General features: G+C 37.5%; 1 protein-coding gene across 3 annotated transcripts in view; it reads right to left on the bottom strand.

Moving 5' to 3' along the window:
- DENND2C (DENN domain containing 2C) overlaps positions 1-21,968 on the bottom strand; it is a 103,978-nt gene that overhangs the window by 26,460 nt on the left and 55,550 nt on the right. For all 3 annotated transcript variants that reach the window (XM_088835607.1, XM_055401339.2, XM_088835608.1), the window contains exons 2-7: positions 14,253-15,267; positions 12,756-12,892; positions 12,221-12,333; positions 11,267-11,437; positions 5,554-5,650; positions 1,096-1,140 (exon numbers count right to left, since the gene is read on the bottom strand). In XM_088835607.1, the coding sequence (XP_088691733.1) occupies positions 1,096-1,140; positions 5,554-5,650; positions 11,267-11,437; positions 12,221-12,333; positions 12,756-12,892; positions 14,253-15,076 (1,387 nt within the window). In that variant the 5' untranslated portion in view covers positions 15,077-15,267. The remainder of the gene's footprint in view (positions 1-1,095; positions 1,141-5,553; positions 5,651-11,266; positions 11,438-12,220; positions 12,334-12,755; positions 12,893-14,252; positions 15,268-21,968) is intronic.

Below are 21,968 nucleotides of genomic sequence, written 5' to 3' on the forward strand. Positions count from 1 at the left end.
CAATGACTGAAAGACTCACCCTCTAATTGTTTTGCTTTTCTTTTGAGATGTGATGCATTCTGCCCCAAAGAAGTTATGATGTGGATCAAAATATTAAGAACACTTTAAAAACTGCTCTAGGCAAGCCTTCTTACTCCAAAGGGCTTAGCTCAGATCAAGAAAATTTTAGGGCCGGATTCTCAGTAGCAACAGCACTAAGTCAGTCATCTTTACACATCCAAGTTGAACTTGATGATGACTTAAGTTTCACCTTAAATCAGGCTACTGAATCAAACACCTGAAGCAACTGAGGCTACTGGTAGGAGCACATGATTATTAATCATAAAGTCAGAATATCAGACTTGGAACTGCCCTGTGCTTGGCTTTGATAATTCATGTCTCCTACTTTTTTCATGCCTCAGTTAAACAGAAACAAAATAATTTGCTGTGAAAATCCATTAGATGCAGGATACAGAGCCTTTGAGTACTTGAACAAGTACAACCAAAAATGCATGGCATAGTTTATACTCTAACAGAAAGTCAATGGCACAGTAATTTAGAATACAAATGCCTACAAATACAGATCAGTGTTGCCTATGTCAATGTGAGAGGTAGCTAAGACACTTAAAGAATTACACTTGAGTGACTATGAAAAAATCAGATATTTTTGTCTCAGAGGATGACTCACATGCTCTGTTTTGGTTGCTGGGAAATGGCTGCATATGTGTCTGAACACGCAGTTCTGCCGCTCCCCTCAGAACATTCCATCTTAAGAACTATATAGGTTTGCCTCACACCACTGTGGGAGATTTTTTAAACTTTTTATTTTGTATTGGGGGATAGCTGATTAACAATGTTATGATAGTTAACAGCGAAGGGACTCAGCCAAACATATATACATGTATCCATTCTCAACTATGGGAGATTTTTAATGCTGTCACAACATCTGACAGTGTATTGTTTAGTTCCCTAAATCTCAACAGGATCTTATAATGAAGAAATCACCGACAAAGTGAAACTTGGTGTAGAAAACATATGCTTCATCACAAAGGTAGGTGCCACTCCACCTATAACCAGGATCATCACGAAAGGGAGCAGCCCCACTGACTCACTCACTCTTTGGTAGATACTCGGCATCACTTTCGTACCCACTGGGTTCGCCTGAAAAGAAAGAATTTCCATTTGTATTGTCCAACAACAGCAGGAGGAACATGAGGAAGAGAATAATGGAAAAGTTCCATAGACCTGGGGACTTAAGAGCAAGGAATAATAAGGAGGCTGAAACTTTCTCCAAACCACTTAGCTGTATCAAGGCTCAGAGAAGAAACTGCTCCATTCCACCTTCTTCCAACACCCACTTCCCTCCTTAATTCCCCTTGCACCCCTAAATCCAGAATTTAACAGCAGTCCAAACTAGCTGCAGGAAGCCTTGGTTAAGTAGATTCTATTTCTACATTCATAGAATATAGACATATTTGTCTTTTGATTCCCAAATAAGGTATCACAGGTAGAAGCATCAACCTGGCTAACCAAAAGTCTGAACATGGAACAAACTATGAGTTTAGATTAACAAGAAAATGTGAAGTTAAGAAAGATTACCAAATGAGTTTATGACGTAACATTCTACCTCTTTTAAGATGCTTCTAAGCCACCTCGAAGGCCAAACTGAACTGAACTTTATTCTGAATTCTTACAGTACTCAGACAGCTTTGAACTGCTCTTATTTTCCACAATTGGATTTTAAGTATTTTGGGGCTAAGGGGCTTTGCTTTCAGAAGGGAATATTCTGTACAATACTAGGTGTATTGTCAATTTATAAAACAACAACAACAAAGCAACCAAAACATAAAACACTGTAAACAAGTGAATGAAAAATTTCTAAATTAAATCTAACAAATTAAAGCGAAATTCTAAAATGTAAAGAAAGGGAGAAAGTTTTAAGTATCAGGAAAAATGAGGACTAGGAGTTGTAAATGAAAAATTTATGTAAGTCTGACTGCATAAAAATGTAAAATTTCTAATCTAATAAAAAATCATTAGTAAATTCAAAAGGTGAATAACCTGGGAAAATATTTGTAGTATACATTGTAGACACCAGGCTAACTGTCTTCCTAATATTCAAATAGCTGTCATAAATGAATATGGAAAAACACAGCACAACAAAAGATGAATAAAGGGTAGGAATAGGCAATTTATAGAAAAAAACTGATAAATCTTGATAAACATAACTGTCCAAATTCATAATTAAATGTAAATTAAAACAAAAAGATATACTTTTCAACCATGACACTGGTAAAAAATAAAAATCTCTAATAAAACACAGTATTAGCTAAGATAATGAGGAAAATATAATTTTCAAGTTGTTCATAGAAATGTAAGCTGTTACAATTTATTTATGAGACAATTTGGTAGCAGTTATAAAAATATTAATTTATGTGTTCTTTTACTTTGGCCACCTCATGCGACGAGTTGACTCACTGGAAAAGACTCTGATGCTGGGAAGGATTGGGGGCGGGAGGAGAAGGGGACGACAGAGAATGAGATGGCAGGATGGCATCACTGACTCGATGGACATGAGTTTGAGTGAACTCCGGGAGTTGGCGATGGACAGGGAGGCCTGGCGTGCTGTGATTCATGGGGTCGCAAAGAGTCGGACACGACTGAGCGACTGAACTGAACTGAACTGAAAGTATGTGTGCTTTGATTAAGTCCACTGCTAAGAACTCATTCTACAGATGTATTCTAACCAATATACAAAAATATATACAAGTAAAAAATGTACATCACAGCATTGTTTGAAGAGGAAAAAACCTATATCTCTTTATAAACCTTAATTATCCACAGGTTAAACAAAATGTTATAAACAGCTAAACAAAATTCTTTTATATTTATACAAAGAAATGCAGTACAGATATGTGGATCTCTGTGTGTTGATACTGAAAGAGTTCCAAAGTATAGTAATTACACTTTTTTTAAAAAAAAGCAAGACATAGTATAAAGCTATTTGGGGAGAAAAAACATTTGCATGTACATAAAATTTTCTGGGAGTAGTAGCAGGAAGTTCTGGAAACACTGGCTTTCCATTTTATCTTATTCTATATTATTGCAATTTCTTGCTGCGCTCATTTTAGTTTTGTAATAAGGGAGAAGAGAAGATAAAAAAAATACTGTCTCTCGATAAGATAGGCATGAAAAGTACACAAGAGATGTTACAGAAAAGGTAGCTATCTAAATATTGTGTACTATCTAGGTTTTATAACTTCAAACTAACTACAATGGCACGAAGTATACTGGGGCTGTATCCTATTGATCAATAAGTAAGAATAAACACTGAGAGCTACTGAACCCTATCTATATCCCTGGCACCAGGCACCTCTTGGGAGCCTGTGAGGTGTCCGGGAAAAAAAGAAAAGAAAAGAAGGAGAAAATGGGAAGGGAGGAAAGGTAATTTACCTGGCAAAGACCTTACAAAAGATCATTTATATGGCTTTAACATATTCACCTCTGGGTTTTGATGACCTGCATTCCAAGACATGGAATGAAGGTTAAGGGGTTTATAAGCCAATACTGAGAATCTGTAAGAATCAAAAAAGTACTAGGTTGTTCCTTTTTGCTAAGTGACTTCAACACACAAAATTGTACTTTTGAAGAAGGGCAGTAAATCATTTTGTGATACTTGAGAATTGAGAGTTAAGAAATGTTTAGGTTGGGATAGATTCAGTAAAACCTAGCATCTACTGGCAGAGTAGATAAATAAAATCTGGTTCTACGAGGCATTGTTGATACACAGACAAAAGCTTAAGGAGGAAAACAAACACCTGAGAACTGTGACTACTAAGCCAGGAGTCCTCAAGCATGAGAGAAATTCCTCCTGTCCACTGAAGAAGCTGGTCACAGAGACTGGGTAAATGCACGTTTCCTTTGAGCCATGCAAAAGAAAATAAACTTGCAGGGCCTCCTCCTTTTCGTGTGTATATGTTACAAGTTGGCAGTTTATGCTGTTGATTTTTTGTTCTTTTCAATAAAGACAGTGAAAAAAAGGATCTGATTCTTCAAAAACTTTTCTTAGAGTCAAATTTACTAAAATCTTCCTAATCCATAAAGCATACAAATAAAATAACAGATCAGTGATGATCTACCTAGAGTAGCATATCTGGTGAATATACTTATCAACAGGCTGCTGTTAATCTGGGAAAGCTGACAATCTTTTCTAAAAATTTGTCCTGGTTCCAGTGTCTTGATATTTCATATAATTTGCAATTTATAATTTATTTCCTTATCTATTTAACAATAATATTTGCTACATACAGTTATTTAGAAAAGACAATCATAATGTATCTGAAAGGATCCAGCAGGATATATGGCATTACTTTTCATCTTCTATATCTCTTTTTGAATTATACAAATAAAAAGCATTTGACCATATCTTTACTGGATATATGAAAATATCTGGAGAGGAGATAGTCAAACTGGTAAAAATCAAGACTTATGAGAAAAACTGAGTAACTGTTGGTGATAAAGAAGAATAAGACTTTGTGGTGTCATGTTCCTTGATTCAAATCGATGCTTCCTCTTCTCGCTCAGCTTCTTACTCTGTAAAATTAGATAGTCCCATACCTCCCAGTGTGGTCATGTGTTATACACCACATAAAGTACATAAAGAAACTATTACTTCATTCAGTTAAGTAGTAGCTATTATTATTAACAATAACCAGAAGTATTTCTTCTATAGAAGACTAAAATGTTTTAATAATTGCTTCTGAAAATATGAAAATTCACATTTTAAATGGTGACAGGATGATTTTAATCATCACAAAGAGAAAGAGTTTTGAATTGTTGAACACAGAGGTTTATTTTCACATAGTTCAAATGTAGAATGAGGAATAGATTTTTAATGGAAATTACGAAATTTCTGTCTTTCGAAGTCTTTGCAAAAATATGAAACATTCTTCTCTGGTATGATTTGGCTGTTGTTTCTCACTTATGAATCTCATATATAAAAATTGCTAATTTCTACATATTCTGTGCCAGACAAGCAAGTTAGTTGTAAAGAAAAGTCTAATAGTTCATTATGAATGTTGAAAGGTTCTCAGTCAAGACAATCTAAGTTTTATCTAGGCATCTGAAGGACAAAACTACTGAACTTATTAGATGACTACAGGTTGAATACCACATACCTTCAGTATATATAAACTTAATATTTTCATTTCTCCACTGAACGAGTCTACAGTGACAAAAGACTATAAATCAAAGGACTGAAAAATAAGGATGAAATCTATGAAAAATCATTCTCATTGGTTTATAACTATTTTTAAATTTATTTACTTATTCATCCAGCAACTATTACTTTGCAAAGAGTCAGACATGACTTAGTGAGTGAACAACCACCACCAGAACTAAATAAATGGGATTTGAGGAAGAACAAGAGATAATCCCTTAGGCTAAAGAAGTTTTATGTTTAAGTGGGAGAGACAGGAAAGTAAACTAAAAATTATAATTCACATCAAACATTAAATTATATAATGATCTGCCTAACATATGCTAATAGCTATGGACAGCTGGAACAATTCTTACCTTTAGAGGGAGGTATATCTTTTCCAGTGTAAGGGTGTAACTTTACCCTTTTCTTCCCTCTCTTAGACTCAAATATATCATCTATTTTTAATACAAGCTAAAAAAAAGACCAGAAAAGTACAAGTTAAAACAAACACCAACAAGTTTTGCAGCTTGATGATATTAACTTATTAGTGATTTTCATTCAGAGAAAGATCCATTTTAAAAATAAAACCTTTACATTTTTCAATTTTGAATCTAAAATTATCTTTAGTAAGATGACATGTTGTTCTAATACAAAATCCATTTAATATGGGTAAGAGAAGTGGGAAAGGATATTTCCTTTCTTGAGGAATTCAGCACAGGCTCCTAGAGAGATTGCTTGTCATTCCATGTCACAACATGCAGGAAATCTGGCTACTGCACTCTCTGTATTGACCAAGCCTCATCAATGGGCTCAAGTTTTTGCATGCCCAGAGTAAGCAGTGAGACATTTATTCATTTGGAAGGCAGGGTGAGGCGCAGTTATTTCTGCTCCCATGAACTTTTGCAAAAAGAGGATAAGCACACTTATAAAGTTTTAGTCAAAAGAAATACTCTTTTTACTACCAGGAACACTAATATTACAATTTATTTTAGAAACATGTCATAAAAGTAGGAGATTCTCAAATATGCCTAAATACAAAAACCATACTCCATTTAACATGCATTATTCATTACAATTCTTTCTTTGCTTCTGGGAAGTGTGTATAGAAGAGAGCAAGAGAGAGATACAGGCTAGGCTTAAAAAGGAGGAAAGATTAACAGCTACTTTTAAAAGGAGAAACTGATGAGGTTTTCTATGTATATTTTTCTTTTTTCTTAAAATTCCAAGTTTTTTCTTAACTATTAATCTTGATTTAACATATTTCGTGCCCAGAATTAACAACTGTTAGGAGCATTATATTACTGTAAGATGATAACCAACAAAGTTGCTTGAGAAAAATGCTCTTTTTTCCTTTGTCCTTGTCTCTCTAGCAATCCTGGCAATCCATAAGCAGTGAGTCAGTCCACTGCAAGAAAAATAACATGTGAGAAACATGTGCTTTAAATACACAGATTATTCCCACATTTTTGGATGAGCTTATTCTTTTAAAGATTTTTCTTTAATGATTTTTGTAGCTGTAATTCAAATGAAAAGTTACCCATATTCTTAAATATTAGCATTATAAACAAATATGAGGATCCAGACATATAAAGTTATTGTTAGGGGCTATAGGAAAGATGTTTGCGGGTAAACATGCATTTTGGGTACACAAGGACCAAAAGTAGTAAAAATATTCACGTACATTTGAGAAGTATACTCAAAGGTACACTGAAATGTTACAAAGGAAAAAAGGGAACTATCTATTCCAGAAATATGAGATAAAGTAATAAAATTAAAATTTTGATTATGAGCTAGGAAGAGGTGCCTATAATTACCTTCTAGCTATAGAAAATACTGGAGAATATTCTTCCTAAGAATGATGGAAATCATATTGCTATGTACACACTAGAGACAAACAACATAAAACATTAGGAAATCTACTCGAGCAAACAATCCCACACAGATTTCCACAGCAGAGAAAGAAAGGAAGGGTGGGGAAGAGGCATATGGACTAGATCAGTTATTTTCAAACTATGAAACCAGTTTCCCTTCCAGGGAGAGCTCTAGTCATCAAAGAGGAAATAAGCAAAAACTGCTTTCCTCATGGAATATTGTTCCCAAAGATAGTCCAAAACCAAAATTTGTATTGCAAATGTAATATCCTACAGGGGTTTAATCCAATGAGGCTTATAAACAGAAATGCTAACAGTTTGATCCTGCCTGACAATCAAGAATTCCAGAAACCATTCTGTCTTCCTTACTTCTCAAAAAACCTTTGGGAAAATATTAGAACAGGATAAGTTGAATCATTTCACCTATAATCAGAGAGAGAGCAAGCTTTGAGTACTCAAGGGATCCACAGTACATAAACATTGAGGGATGAAAGCAAAAGCACTGCAAATCTCCTCGGGTCTCATCGAACTCCACAATCCATAATTTCTAAATATTTGCTAATGTTATTCCAAGAATCACATCTTAATACAATTCCTTATGTGTCTGTGTTCTAGCTCCTGTGAACACATGATCTGTTCTGTTGTGCCAGCATGATTTATCAGAGAGAATGATGCAGAATGCCTGGCAATTCTTTTTTTTTGGAAGTATAGCTGATTTACAATGTTGTGGGCTTCCCTGGTAGCTCAGCTGGTAAAGAATCCACCTACAAAGCAGGAGACCTGGGTTAGATCCCTGGGTTGGAAAGATCCCCTGAAGAAGGGAAAGGCTACCCGCTCCAGTATTCTGGCCTGGAGAATTCCATGAACTGTTTAGTCCATGGGGTCGCAAAGAGTCAGACACAACTGAGCAACTTTCACTTTCATAGCTGATTTACAATGTTGTGTTAGTTCCTAGTGAATAATAAGGTGATTCAGTTATGCATTATATATACATTGTTGTTGTTGCTTAGTCATTAAGCCCTGTTGACTATTTGTGATCCCATGGACTGTAGCCCATCAGGCTCCTCTGTCCACAGGATTCTCTAGGCAAGAATACAGGAGTGGGTTGCCATTTGCTCCTCCAGGGGATCATCCCGACCCAGGGATCAAACCCGTTTCTCCTGCATTGGCAGGTAGATTCTTTATCACTGAGCCACCTGGGAAGCCCTATATATTATGTATATCCTGGCAATTCTTTAAACCTCTGATTTTTAAGTAGTCCTCACCATACACAGGAGAAAATATTTTTGAAAATATTTTTTTTCCATAGAGATCAGTTTAATGCTTAAAAAAAACCTCTGTGTCTTTAAAAAAAAACAACCACCTCTGTGTCTTTAACGCTTCACATGTTAAAGAGGGAAGGGCAGGAAATGGATCAGAAGAATTAAAGTAACTATGGAAAGAGTATTTCCCAAGGAACCAATCAGCAGTTACTAAACCAAGAAACAGCTATGACTTTTGTTTAAAGTTAAAATCAGATACAAAAATCATGGGCTAAATGAATATATATAACTAATTGAGATGGGGTTAAGGGAAGAAATACTATTTAAAAGATTTCATGTCTTTATTTCAGCATAGTAATCCTGAAAACATTCTGAATTACAGAAGAACAGAGTAACATAAACAGTTTTTAAATATTTTCATGTAATTTCTTAAGTGTCTCTCTTAAAAATATTATGTATTACAAATAACCCAAATTTCTTCATTTTGGTTCAATGGCTCTCATTGAGATGATTTACACACTTACTTTCTTTTTTCCTTTAAGAGAGAAGTCATTTTTTCAGTATAATTGGCAAAAATTTATATTTCTAAGAGTAAAATTTCTTTTTTCCTTCCTCTGAATGGAAATTTTTGGCATATACTTTGTTATTACTGAAAATTTATAAACTCAGGCACAAAGCTGAGTTAACTTTGGCTATTACACAACTAAGTGAGAATCACTAAAGCCAGCCTAATAGAAGGCTCTTTTTTAACATGAGATTCGAGTGCTTCCTTCACATGGGCAGCTGATTTTAATTAGAACTAAGGTAAATGGAAAAGGTCAGTTTTCATTCCAATCCCAAAGAAAGGCAGTGCCAAAAAATGTTCAAACTACCATACAATTGTATTCATTTCACATGCTAGCAAGGTTATACTCAAAATCCTTGAAGGTAGGCTTCAGCAGTACACGACCTGAGAACTTCCAGATACACAAGCTGGGTCTCGAAGAGGCAGACGAATGAACCAAATATCAAATTGTCAACATTCAGTGGATCATGGAGAAAGCTAGGGAGTTCTAGAAAAATGTATACTTCTGCTTCATTGACTACACGAAAGCCTTTGACTGTGTGGATCACAACAAACTGTGGAAAATTCTTAAAGAGATGGAAATACCAAACCACCTTATCTGGCTCCTGAGAAACATGTATGAAGGTCAAGAAGCAACAGCTAGAACCTCACATGGAACAACTGGTTCAAAATTGAGAAAGTACAACAGGCTGTAAACTGTCACCCTGCTTATTTAACTTATATGCAGAGTACTGTGTGCTGTGCTTGGTCACTCAGTTGTGTCTGACTCTTTGCGACCCTATGGACTGTAGCCCACCAGGCTCCTCTGTCCATGGGGATTCTCCAGGCAAGAATACTGGAGTGGGTTTCCATGCCCTCCTCTAGGGGATCTTTCCAACCCAGGGAGTGGACCCAGGTCTCCTGCATTGCAGGTGGATTCTTTTACCATTGGAGCCACCAAGGAAGCCCAAGGATACTGGAGTGGGTAGCCTATCCCTTCTCCAGGGGATCTGCCCAACTCAGGAATCGAACTGGGGTCTACTGCATTCCATGTGGATTACCAGCTGAGCTGCTAGGGAAGCCTACATGCAGAGTACATCATGTGAAATACTGGGCTGAATGAATAACAAGCTGGAATCAAGATTGCTGGGAGAAATATCAACAACCCCAGATATACAGATGATACCACTCTAATGGCATAAAGTGAAGAGGAACTAAAAAGCCTCATGATGAGGGTGAAAGAAGAGAGTGAAAAAGCTGGCTTAAAACTCAACATTTAAAAAACTAAGAACATGGCATCCTGTTCCATCATTTCATAGCAAATAGAAGAGGGAAAAGTGGAAGCAGTGACAGATTTTATTTTCTTGGGCTCAAAAATCACTGTAGAAGGTGACTGCAGCCATGAAATTCAAAGGCACTTGGCTCAGAGGATAAGCTATGACAAACCTAGACAGTGTATTAAAAAGCAGAAACATCACTTTGCTCACAAAGGTCCATATAGTCAAAGCTGTGGCTTTTTCAGTAGTCACGTATGGATGTGAGTGTTGGACCATAAAATAGCTGAATGCCGAAGAACTGATGCTTTCAAACTGTGGTGCTGGAGAAGACTCTTCAGAGTCCCTTGGACAGCAAGGAGATCCAACCAGTCAATCCTAAAAGAAATCAGTCCTGAATATTCTTTGGAAGGACTGATGCTGAAGCTGAAGCTCCAACACATTGGCTACCTGATGTGAAGAGCTGCCTCACTGGAAAAGACCCCAAAGCTGGGAAGGATAGAAAGCAAAAGGAGAAGGGGGCACAGGGGATGAGATGGTTAGACAGAATCACCGACTCAATGGACATGAATTTGAGCAAACTCCAGGAGACAGTGGAGGACAGAGGAGCCCAGCATGCTGTAGTCCATGGGGTCGCAGAGTCAGAGATGACTCAGCGACTGAACAACAACAAATATAACCAAAACGAAGCCCTCTAAGGGCTTCCTTGGCGGCTCATATGGTAAAGAGTCTGCCTGCAATGCAGGAAAGGTTCGATCCCTGGGTTGATCAGATCCCTTGGAGAAGGGAATGGCAACCCACTCCAGTATTCTTGCCTGGAGAATTCCACTGACAGTGGAGCCTAGTGGCTACAGTCCATGGGGTCACAAAGAATCAGACATGACTGAATGACTTTCACTCATTCACTCACCTAAAATCAATTTCACAAATACACACACAAACACACAAAAACCTTGGCAAAAGCCATTCATGCATTTTTCTTGCATGAGCAAAACTTAAAACTTAAGGCTGCTTTCCAGATCTTCTAATTTCAATAGGTCAGTTTTAATCTGCTATTCATTTCAGTCTAAAGTTTACTTATTCTCATTTGTGGAAATGCTGAAATAAGAGTCAAATGAAAATACTGGAGTTCTTACCCTTGGAAGATTTTTCCTTTTCCTGTTTGCAACTTCTCCAGCTCGGAAAAGTTTCCATTCTGTTAACGTGACTGGCAATGTAGTATCCTTTGTGAGCTTTGACCTTACATAAGCTTGTGAGTTCTTCAGTTCCATAGTCTTCCGGTGAAGGAAATGAGGTTTGGGAGGAAGCTAAAAAAGAAGAGGTATTGGCAAGGGTAAGATCATCTAGGTAATGCCTATGTTCTCAAAGCCAAAGCTATCCTCTCCCAAATATTTATCTTTCCTTTAAAATCATCTCAAGTGAGGATTCTGCCTACAATGAAGGAGACCTGGGTTCAAACCTGGGTCAGGAAGATCCCCTGGGGAAGGAAATGGCAACCCACTCCAGTATTCTAGCCTGGAGAAACCCATGGACAGAGGAGCCTGGCGGGCTGCAGTCCACGGGGTCACGAGAGTTGAACACAACTGAGCGACTAAACCACAACTACCGCCACCAAGCGAGGATGCCGTGCTTTCTTTTTCACTGTAAAGAAATTCCCCGGGAGTCTAACCCAGAGTTCTTCTACAACAGTGTAATTGAATTGACAGAGAACAACAGCTCAGAGTCCTCCTTAGCTCAAGGCAGCCTTTGCTTTTGGGGGTGGCGAGTGCTCTCAGGGACCAGACAGGTAATCTAGGCCATAGGTGATGCAAATCTATCACGGAGCTGTGGTAACTAGAGTGAACTCAAAGGTTTATGGCTTGTCCAAAGGTGTTTACATTCAAGTTTTTTGAAGTGCTAAAAAGCAAACAAAACCCTTCCCCAAAACCAAATTCAAAAGATAGTTTTGTGCTGCCCTCTCAAAACAAAGAACAATAAACCCATATTTCAGTGCCTCTCAGTTTTGGCCCTAATTAAACCATTTTAACCTTTTTTTGTAGGGATCATAAATAAGATTCTAATGTTTTTTTATATTAATTCTCTGGTTATACCTTGGGTGTTCTGAAAGCACTTTTAGAGGGTGGGAGCTTCCATGCTGAAGGGGATCTCCATAGGGGCAAAGGCTGCACTGGAATGTCTTCATATGGATTTTCTTTGGTGGGATCTTGAAAAAAAAAAGGAAAATAAATAAGTTTAGAGGAACATAATTACGTGAGAATAAAGTGACTACACATAAAAGGAAAAGAAAAAACTGACTGGTTCAGCTCTCTACTCTACACTGCTTTAGGGATATAGGTCTCAAAATCAGTGGTTCTTTACACTTACAAACCACTCAGGCATCTAACCAATCTAAAAGAATTTGCAAGATACCACACTGCAAAAGTCTGCTTCTGAACTGAAGAGTCCACTAAACTAGACGTAAAATCCATTAGAGAATAAAGGAATTTATACAACAAAGGTATCAATATTAAAAAGGAAAATCTAGAACAAGACATGCTTGATTGTAAAAGAAAATACCACACTCTACTTAAGGGCTGCCCCAACTACATACTCATTAAATTGAACGCAGAGTTTGTGAACACCTACATACGATATCCTCATAGATATTGTCCTCAGACTGTGTGTAATAAAGTGCTGAGCCAGAATTTCTTCCAAGTTCTTCATGAATTTTCCGTGAGTTCCGATTTCGAAAGTGCTGAATGTCCTCAAACTCAAAGGATTTCCTTAAGAAAGGAGATATACTTTAAGGTTGTAGCTTTTAAAACTATGGCATGACAGAAATTAATAAGTAAAGGACTTGTGTGAAAAATTACAAAGATGTTTTTATCATGTACTTAAAAATAATAAATTAGGCTGGAGCCTTATATGAATCATGAGAAAACTGAAGGTTTTTAGCCAATTGCATGGGCTTCCCAGGTGGTGCTACTGGTAAAGAACCCATTTGCTGATGCAGGAGACAAGAGACGTGGCTTCAATCCCTGGGTGGGGAATATTCCCTGGAGGAAGGCTTGGCAACCCACTCCAGTATTCTTGCTTCAAGAATCCCATGGACAGAGGAGCCTGGCTGGCTACAGTCCATGGGGTTGCAGAGTCAGACATGACTGAAGCAACAACTTACCACGCATACCGCCAATTACATTCATGTTCTTCTTTGGGTACTTTATTAAACTTACTCTCTAATAAAAAGTGAGCCTACAGCCAGCATGCCCTAAATGAAATAGAAGAACGTACTAGCTTCCCTATATATTTTTAAAGATAGAAAATGGAAGTTTTTCAGAAACAGACTCACAGACTTAGAATGAACTTATAGTTGCCAGGGGGAGGATGAGGGGAATGGATAGTTAGGGAGTTTGGGGTCTACATGTATACACTGCTATAATTAAAATGGATAACCAACAAGGACCTCCTGTATAGCACAGGGAACTCTGCTCAGTGTAATGTGGCAGCCTGGCTGGGAGGGGAGTTTGGGGGAGAAGGGATACATGTATATGTATTATTAAGTACCTTTGCTGTCCACCTGAAACTAACATAACATTAATCAGCTATACTCCAATACAAAACAAAACGTTTTAAAAAGATAACGTGGCTAACATGTAGATCCACTGTCTTCCAGGTACATATATTTTATGAATATTGCTTGATATGATCATTAAACTATCTCAGCACACGTAATTACATTTTTCTCCTTGTGATGAGAACTCTTAACATCTCTTAGCAACTTTCAAATATACACTATTGTGTCATTAACTAGCTTTATTGTGGTGATCATTTCACAATACATATACATATCAAATTGCTATGTGTACACCTGAAACTCATATAATGTTACATGTCAATTATATTTCAATAAAAATTTTTAATTAAAAATAAAGTTTTTCAATGGTTTTGTCAGTAGATTGTCTTAGATACTACCTGTACTCCTAATACTATTGTAGGTATTTTCCCCTTGGGTCAATCAACATCTGTATATTAAATTAGAGGTGTAACCTACACATGGAAATGGAAATTGGTTTGAAAAGGAAAAAGCTCAATGGTTCTATAAGGAGAATACTGAAAATCATTACCTTTCAAATTAAAACATACCTTTTAGATCTCCCTCTGATTTTTCCACCATATTTCTTTGGTTCAGGTTCCTGAGAAGAGGCCAAAGAAGATTCTGCACAAGAATTATTTTCACAGTATTTTCTGTCACAGTTTCTTTCTTTATATGGCATAACGCCAGATTCAGATAAATATCTGAATGTCCTACGAGGTTTTGGCAAAGGATTTATAGAAGGTCCACATTCTTGTCCCTCAGGCTCAGAGTAAATGTTTTCTAAGCTCTTTGTTACTCCATATGAACTGTCCAGAACTCTGAAATTCAGTTCTTTTTCTGAAGAGCCACAATGCTCCAAAGCCAAATTTAAGACTTTATCTGGGGAAAGTGCTTCTATTTTCTTCCACAATATTTGTGAGGTATAGAAATTTCCCGGAGGTAATGAAGTCTCTGGATCTAAAACTTCTTTCCAGTTTTCAATTTGTTTGACCCGAGAACACACCCAGTTGGGTTCTGATTCATTTTTAAATAAGCGTGTATCATCATATTCACGTTTTTCACTTTCATCCTCACTTTGATTGTGGCTTTTGGCATCTTCATTAATACCTTGATCAACATTTTGAGTGTTGGTTACATCCAGCTTTTTGCTCTTTCCCTCAGCAATAGGCGTTTTCTTAAGAAGACTCTCTTGATTACAGTTATTATATCTCACTCCAAAGTCCTTTGGATGCCACTTATCTGCGTTAGATATACCATTAGCTCTTCCTTCCCACTGGGAAATTTTTTGCTTGATGTTTTTGCAATGGCTTCTTGACAGTGTATGAACAGCAGAACGAGAAAAGCCAACATCCATGTTCCCAGTTGGGTGCATGACAAACAATGAGTTTTACTAAGGTTCCATCAGAAGTCACTGTGAAAAACTATATTCATTATCTCACGAGTTAGAATCCAAAAAATTCCAGTATTTTCCTTTCATCTTTAACTTGAAAATCTTTTTTTAAAAAGAAAAATTCTTATCATCGATCCTTGTTGAAAATGGTTACAGCTCTATCTTGAATAATCCTATTAAAATGAAATGAATATATTAACACAGTCGTATAATTTCCTAATTTAAATTCCACTAATATACTGCCCACCTATCCCTAAATAACTTATATTTCATATATAAAGATGTACCTGTCATCCATTAAGTAACTCAACTTCATTATGGCATTCCTAAGTTAGTGGCATAATATTACAGAGAAAATAATATTTATGGTATTTCTCAAAACAATCTGCTTTCATGTTCTGCATATTTCCTAATATTAAGTAGAATGAGGTTTTATAAGAGATTATAATAGTAGTATACAACATTATTTTGTAATAAATCAATTCTTTTTTTAAAAGAAAGTTTAATATTTATTTATTGATTTATTTGGTTGCATATTGGGTGATGAGGGCTTAGCTGCCCTGTGGTATGTGGGACCTTAGTTCCCTGATCAGGGATTGAACTCGCATCCCCTGCATTGCAAGGGATTGAATTTTTAACCACAAGACCACCAGGAAAGTCCCTATAAATCAATTATTTATGAAACTTTCACGTAATGAAACAGGAGCAACAGAGTACTACCAGAAATACGTCTCAAATACCAAAAGTTTATGTATAATTTCAGAGGACGAGTCAATTAGTCTGGAAACACACCAATAGCTGATTTCCTTTTCTAGTCCTATGTTGAGAGATAATATTAGCTCATCATATATCCTTATTTCAACCTTGCTATTAGCAGCCCAGAATTTCATATTGTTTGTTTTTTAATTACTAAGTCGTGTCCAACTCTGCCACCCCATAGACTGTAGCCTGCCAGGCTCCTCTGTCCATAGGATTTCCCAGGCAAGAAGACTGGAGTGGATTGCCATTTCCTTCTCCAGGGGATCTTTCTGACCCAGGATTCAAACCCACATCTCCTGCATTGGCAGGCAGCTTCTTTACCACCAGGGAAGAATTCCATACGCAGAGCTAAAGACAATCCAAGGTGCCATCAACTACCAGTTACTTTGAAATGTAATTACTTATTTCATCACTAACTGAACTTTCTACATCTCTGCCACCACATCCTTGACCCATATCAGCAAAAATACTTACAGCCACAGTCACATCCCTTCCTTTCATGCAGAGGCTTCACTCATTTAGGCCCATTAACTGTTTCCTCAAATGCAAAGTTAGGCAGAAAACTTTTCCTAGTAACTTGAGTAAGGACCTGGTCTCAAGTTCTACTGTATACTGGTTAAAAATAGCAACTGATTCAATACTTCCTGAGGCAGGGGTCATCCTTCCTCGAGCTTTGTCTGTGTGGCCTTGATTAACAGGCAGGAAAAAGTCTTGGCCCTGCTCTGTCAGTGTCCCTGACCAAACCGATACATACATGACACACAAACACACAATTTACTGTAGGCAGAGCAACTGTTAATCAGGACTTCAATCAATTTAAAATATTTCTTCAAGTTTGTAGAAAAACCAGTTCTGCTAGCAAGTAAACTTTGATGAGGGTCTGATGCAAAGAAAAAGATTTTTAAAAATCTTAAGAAATTAAACTCACATGGGTGAAAAAAAAACAAAACATAGCACCTAAATATAAAAGCTGTTGTGCAGAATTCTTGACAAAAGACGAAAGCATAGACTCTGAACCTCAAATCAGCTTCTACTGCTCATTATTAAAACTCTGAAAATCCTTTTCTACTTTCTGATGTTTACAGAGGATTCCTAAGGCTTTTTAAAGGTGTCCCTGAGACTCAGGTTTTCCTCACTACAGACAAAATAGGAATTTTTTCTCTTTACTGTGAGACTAGTTGAGGTTTTTAATACTTGTTAACTTTTTCATGACTCTTCCCTTATTAATGTGTTTGAAGTATGAATGGGTCAAACTGTGAAGAAAAGATGAAAACTGGTTGGTTTAAAAAAAAAGGTTTAATTCGAAAACTACTGGCAACAAATGGAATTTGTTGTCTATAGAGTTCATATACAAATATAAATGATGTGTGTTCATGGTGTTTCAGGGGCAACAGAGCATAGCACCATGAAGCTCCTAATATATTAATTGGTAGGCAGTATGCAGAGAAATACTACTTTCTCCTAAATGTATGTATTAACACATTGCAGCTTTTAAAAAATGACAAACTATTTCAAAGCCAAAAATTTTTAATGCATTCTAACTAGACTGATGCCTTCATTGATATTACAGAGAATCTATCTTTATACATCAATGCAAAGTTCTAATTTTTGCCAAATTAAACCTTTTGGAATGTGACTTGCCTAATCTTATATATAAGCTGTGATTCTGTCCTATCCAAAAAATAACCACCAAACCAAGAGTTGCCTGTTTTTTCCTTACAGGCTTCTCACACCTGACGGTCCTTTTTAGCCTAATTAAATTGAATTGCTTTGCTACCCACTCCTTCCTCCCCCAAGGCTCTCCTCGACTGCAAGATTTATATCCCTTCCCCCACTCTTCTAGCTTCTTGCCTTGACCTCCACTATCATTAGATTTTCTAATCCCTAAGTGCTGGCCCAGCTTTCCAGTCCTAGATCTCTCCAAACTTCATCTTTAGAAAACTTCCTAAACCAACTTATTCACATATTTGTCCATAGAGATTGCTCTCTCAAGCTTGCCTCCACAGTTCTAACAGAAGCACAGATTAAGAAAATGTAACAGCTTCAACAATTTTTAAAATTTTGCTTCTTCTCTTAGTACTACAATATGCATCAAAGGCTTCTCCAACTATTAAAGACCATTAGTCAGGCAGGACTCAAAAAGAAACTAGAGTTCACGAGAAGCAAGATGGACAACCTCAGCAGAAGAAACAGCAATTCACTCCCTCAGGGGAGTAAAAGTGTAAATGTGACAAACAAAGCATGATTTTAAAATATAATAAAACAGAATCAGTTCAGTTCAGTTCAGTCGCTCAGTCGTGTCCGACTCTTTGCGACCCCATGAATCACAGCACGCCAGGCCTCCCTGTCCATCACCAACTCCCGGAGTTCACTCAAACTCATGTCCATCAAGTCGGTGATGCCATCCAGCCATCTCATTCTCTGTCGTCCCCTTCTCCTCCTGCCCCCAATCCCTCCCAGCATCAGTCTTTTCCAGTGAGTCAACTCGTCGCATGAGGTGGCCAAATATTGCAGTTTCAGCTTTAGCATCAGTCCTTCCAATGAACACACAGGATTGATCTCCTTTAGAATGGACTGGTTGGATCTCCTTGCAGTCCAAGGGACTCTCAAGAGTCTTCTCCAACACCACAGTTCAAAGGCATTAATTCTTCGGTGATCAGCTTTCTTCACAGTCCAACTCTCACATAAAACAGAATACTTGGGAGTAAACACTAGGAGAAAAAAGGTACTAATCAATTGTTTTTTCCTATTCTTTTTTCCAAAGAGGTGATTCTTAATCATGTCCCTTTGTTTTTATTTTCTATTGCTTCTGTGAGTGTTTACTTTGATGCAAGAAATACATCAACTATAGTTTGTCAGCTTAAGATGTAATTCATAATATAAACTATCATATATAGGATTTGGTGTTCTTAGCCTTTTAAGAGAAACCAACCAAAATTCATTCAGGTAAGTGAAATTCTCTGTAAGAAACAGCATATTAATGTTCTATTTTACTAAATTCACATCTACATAAGAAAGTTTCTCACTCCAAACCCTTTAAACTATTTTATTGATTAAATAAACTCTGGCAAAATAGGAAGCATTTGGAACATTCTAAGTGTTAGTTGCTCAGTTGTGTCCGACTCTTTGCAACCCCATGAACTGTAGCCCGCCAGGCTCCTCTGGCCATGGAATTCTCCAGGCAAGAAAGTGGGAAGCTTATTCCCTTCTCCAGGGATCTTCCTGACCAAGGGATTGAACTCGGGTCTCCTGCATTACAAGCAGTTTCTTTACATTCTCAAAGTTGATTTTAAAACTGATAAAAGGGTATACTTTTATTTTCGGCTACACTAGGTGGTATGCAGGATATTAGTTCCCCAATCAGGGATCAAAGCAGTGCTCCCTGCACTGGGAGTGTGGAATCTCGACTACTGGACTGGCAGGGAAGTCCCCAAGAGTATACTTTTAAATGGTTAATTTTTTGTTATGTGAATTTTACCTCAATCAGAAAGGTTGATGAAAGGGACCAAGAAGACTCCCACTTTTGGTATGACATAATAATTGGACTAGATTTGCCTTTTCAACATAGATAACAATAAAACTGGTTAATAAATAAATGCTTTCAGATATTGGATAACAGCAAAGAATTCTGGTTCTTGAAAAAGAAAAACAAATGAAGTGGACACCAAGATGGTCCAGTTTTCACCTTAGAGATTCTTTTCAAAAAACAGCACAGAACATGGTAATGATGCCGAATCAAGGACAAAGAGGCCAGCGTGTGGAGGGGCAGAGGCAAATGGAACCTTCAGGGTACAGTATCAGAGAGGAGGGAGCAGCACAGAGGAAAAGCTCCAGGAATCTAGAGGGTCTACTTGAGTTGTGGGCTGAATATGTACAGGGTAATGTGCAGGGTAACGCTGCACAAGGCTGGACAACAAATTACTGGGAAAGAATAGCTAATGGCACCCAGTAAGCTGACTATTACCCAGAGTTAACGAAGGTCTGGGCAATGTTCAACTTCCAATGATCTACACGAGGGAGGCCTTGTCAAACAGCCAGTAATTCAGTAGAGACAGTAGGAAGTCATAGCTTCCCAGTTGTACTACACTAGCCCTAGAGTGAAGGATGCTTTGCAGCCACCACAGAAAAGCTTTAAAAAAGCCTTAAAAGGATCAAGTTGATTCAGAAGTAATTTAAATACCCATATAAACAAGTCACTAATTTTTACATGACATCAATATAACATTTACAATATGCAGCATCCAATCAAAATTACTAAACATGTAAAGAAGCCTGAAAATGAGACTCATAATCAGGAGAAAAATCAGTTAATGGAAACAGAACCAATAGTGACAGACATGATAGAGTTGGCAGAGAAAGGCTTTAAGTCAAATATTTTAAATATATTCATAAACTTAAAGAAAAATATGAACATAATGAGTAGAGAAATGGAAGATATAAAAAAGAACACAAAGAGAACTTCTGGAGCTTAAAAACACTTCATCTGAAATGAAAAGTTTGCTGGGTTATTTGAACAGCAGATTTTATACACTGCAGAGGAAATGACCAGTGAAGTTGAGTAAGTAGTAATAAAAACTCAAAAACTAAAACAAAAACTGAAGCACAGAGAACAGAAAAGGTTAAAAAAAAGTTTTACTAGAAATGAGGGTGTGGGAGTCAGGGGACAAATATTTCAAGAAATAACAGCTGAAATTTTTCTAACTTTCATGAACACTCTTATCCCATAGAGCCAAGAGGCTCAACAAGTGCCAACAGGATAAATACAAGGAACGCCCTACTAAGGCAAACCATAATCAAGCTGCTGAAAACTGATGATAGAAAATTCTTAAGAGCCAAAGGAAAGGATATACAGGAACAACAGGGTAAATCAGAAAACAATGGAGGGATTTCCCCTGGTTAAGTCCAGTGGCTAAGACTCCAATCTCCCAATGCAGAGGGGCTTGGTTCGATCCATGGTCAAGGAACTAGATCCCACATGCTATGACTAAGAGTTCATATGCCTCATCTAAAGATCCTGCATGCCACAAGGAAGATCGAAGATCCTGCATGCCACAACTAAGAAAAAAAAATTTTTTTTTAAAGAAAACAATGGAAAATATTTAGGGACTTTCATAGAAGTCCAGTGGTTAGATGATTTCACTGCCGCAGCCTGGGTTCAGTCCCTGGTCCTGTCCTGTCCTGTGTGCTCAGTTGCTCAGTCGTGTCTGACTCTTCTGCGACCCCACGGACTGCAGCACGCCAGCTCCTCTGTCCATGGAATTTTCTAGGCAAGAATACTGGAATGGGTTTCCATTTCCTACTCCAGGGGATCTTTCTGACCCAGAGATTGAACCTGAGTCTATTGTACAATCTCTGGTCAGGAAACTAATATCCCACAAAGCACGCAGCGCACCACCAACCCTGCCCGCCCCCAAAAACACACGAAACAAAAATTTTAAATGCTAAGGGAAAAAAAAAACTGTGAATCTAGAATTCTAGACAAATCCTTCAAGACTTGTGAATTTGTCACTGCCAATCTGCACTCAGGGCCAGTGACATAATTTGTGGGCCCCAGGACAAGTTGAAAATGTGAGGCGCCTTATTCAAAGTGCTTTAAAGGTATATACGAAGCTTTTCCCTTTTTCTTAGAAGTCTCCCTTTCAACTTGTCTCAGTTTTAAGTTGATTACTTAATGTTTTCTGTAAAAAGAGTTGTAAATTTAAATCATTTGCAAGCTTTTACCATTCATCTACATATTATAAAGTGAAAGCGAAGTCGCTCAGTCATATCCGACTGCTTGCGACCACAAGGACTGTAGCCTACCAGGCTCCTCCATCCATGGGATTTTTCCAGGCAAGAGTACTGGAGTGGATTGCCATTTCCTTCTCCAGAGGATCTTCCCAACTCAGGGATCTAACCCAGGTCTCCGCCATTGCAGGCAGACGCTTTACCGTCTGAGCCACCAAGGAAGCCCTCTATATATCATAGACCACCATTTTAAATGCAAATATCAGAGCATGTAACTTGAATGCAGAATCAATGAACGTAAACAATTCCTATTTTGTGGCCTGTCCTGATGAGTTACTCCAGCTGGCCACAAGAGACAAATGTAGCCAGATTCAGGAAGGTTGGAAGC

The sequence above is a fragment of the Moschus berezovskii genome, chromosome 4 (genome assembly GCF_049115385.1).
Source record: "Moschus berezovskii isolate FMDL1 chromosome 4, NW_MosBer_1.0, whole genome shotgun sequence".
Classification (NCBI taxonomy): Eukaryota; Metazoa; Chordata; class Mammalia; order Artiodactyla; family Moschidae; genus Moschus; species Moschus berezovskii.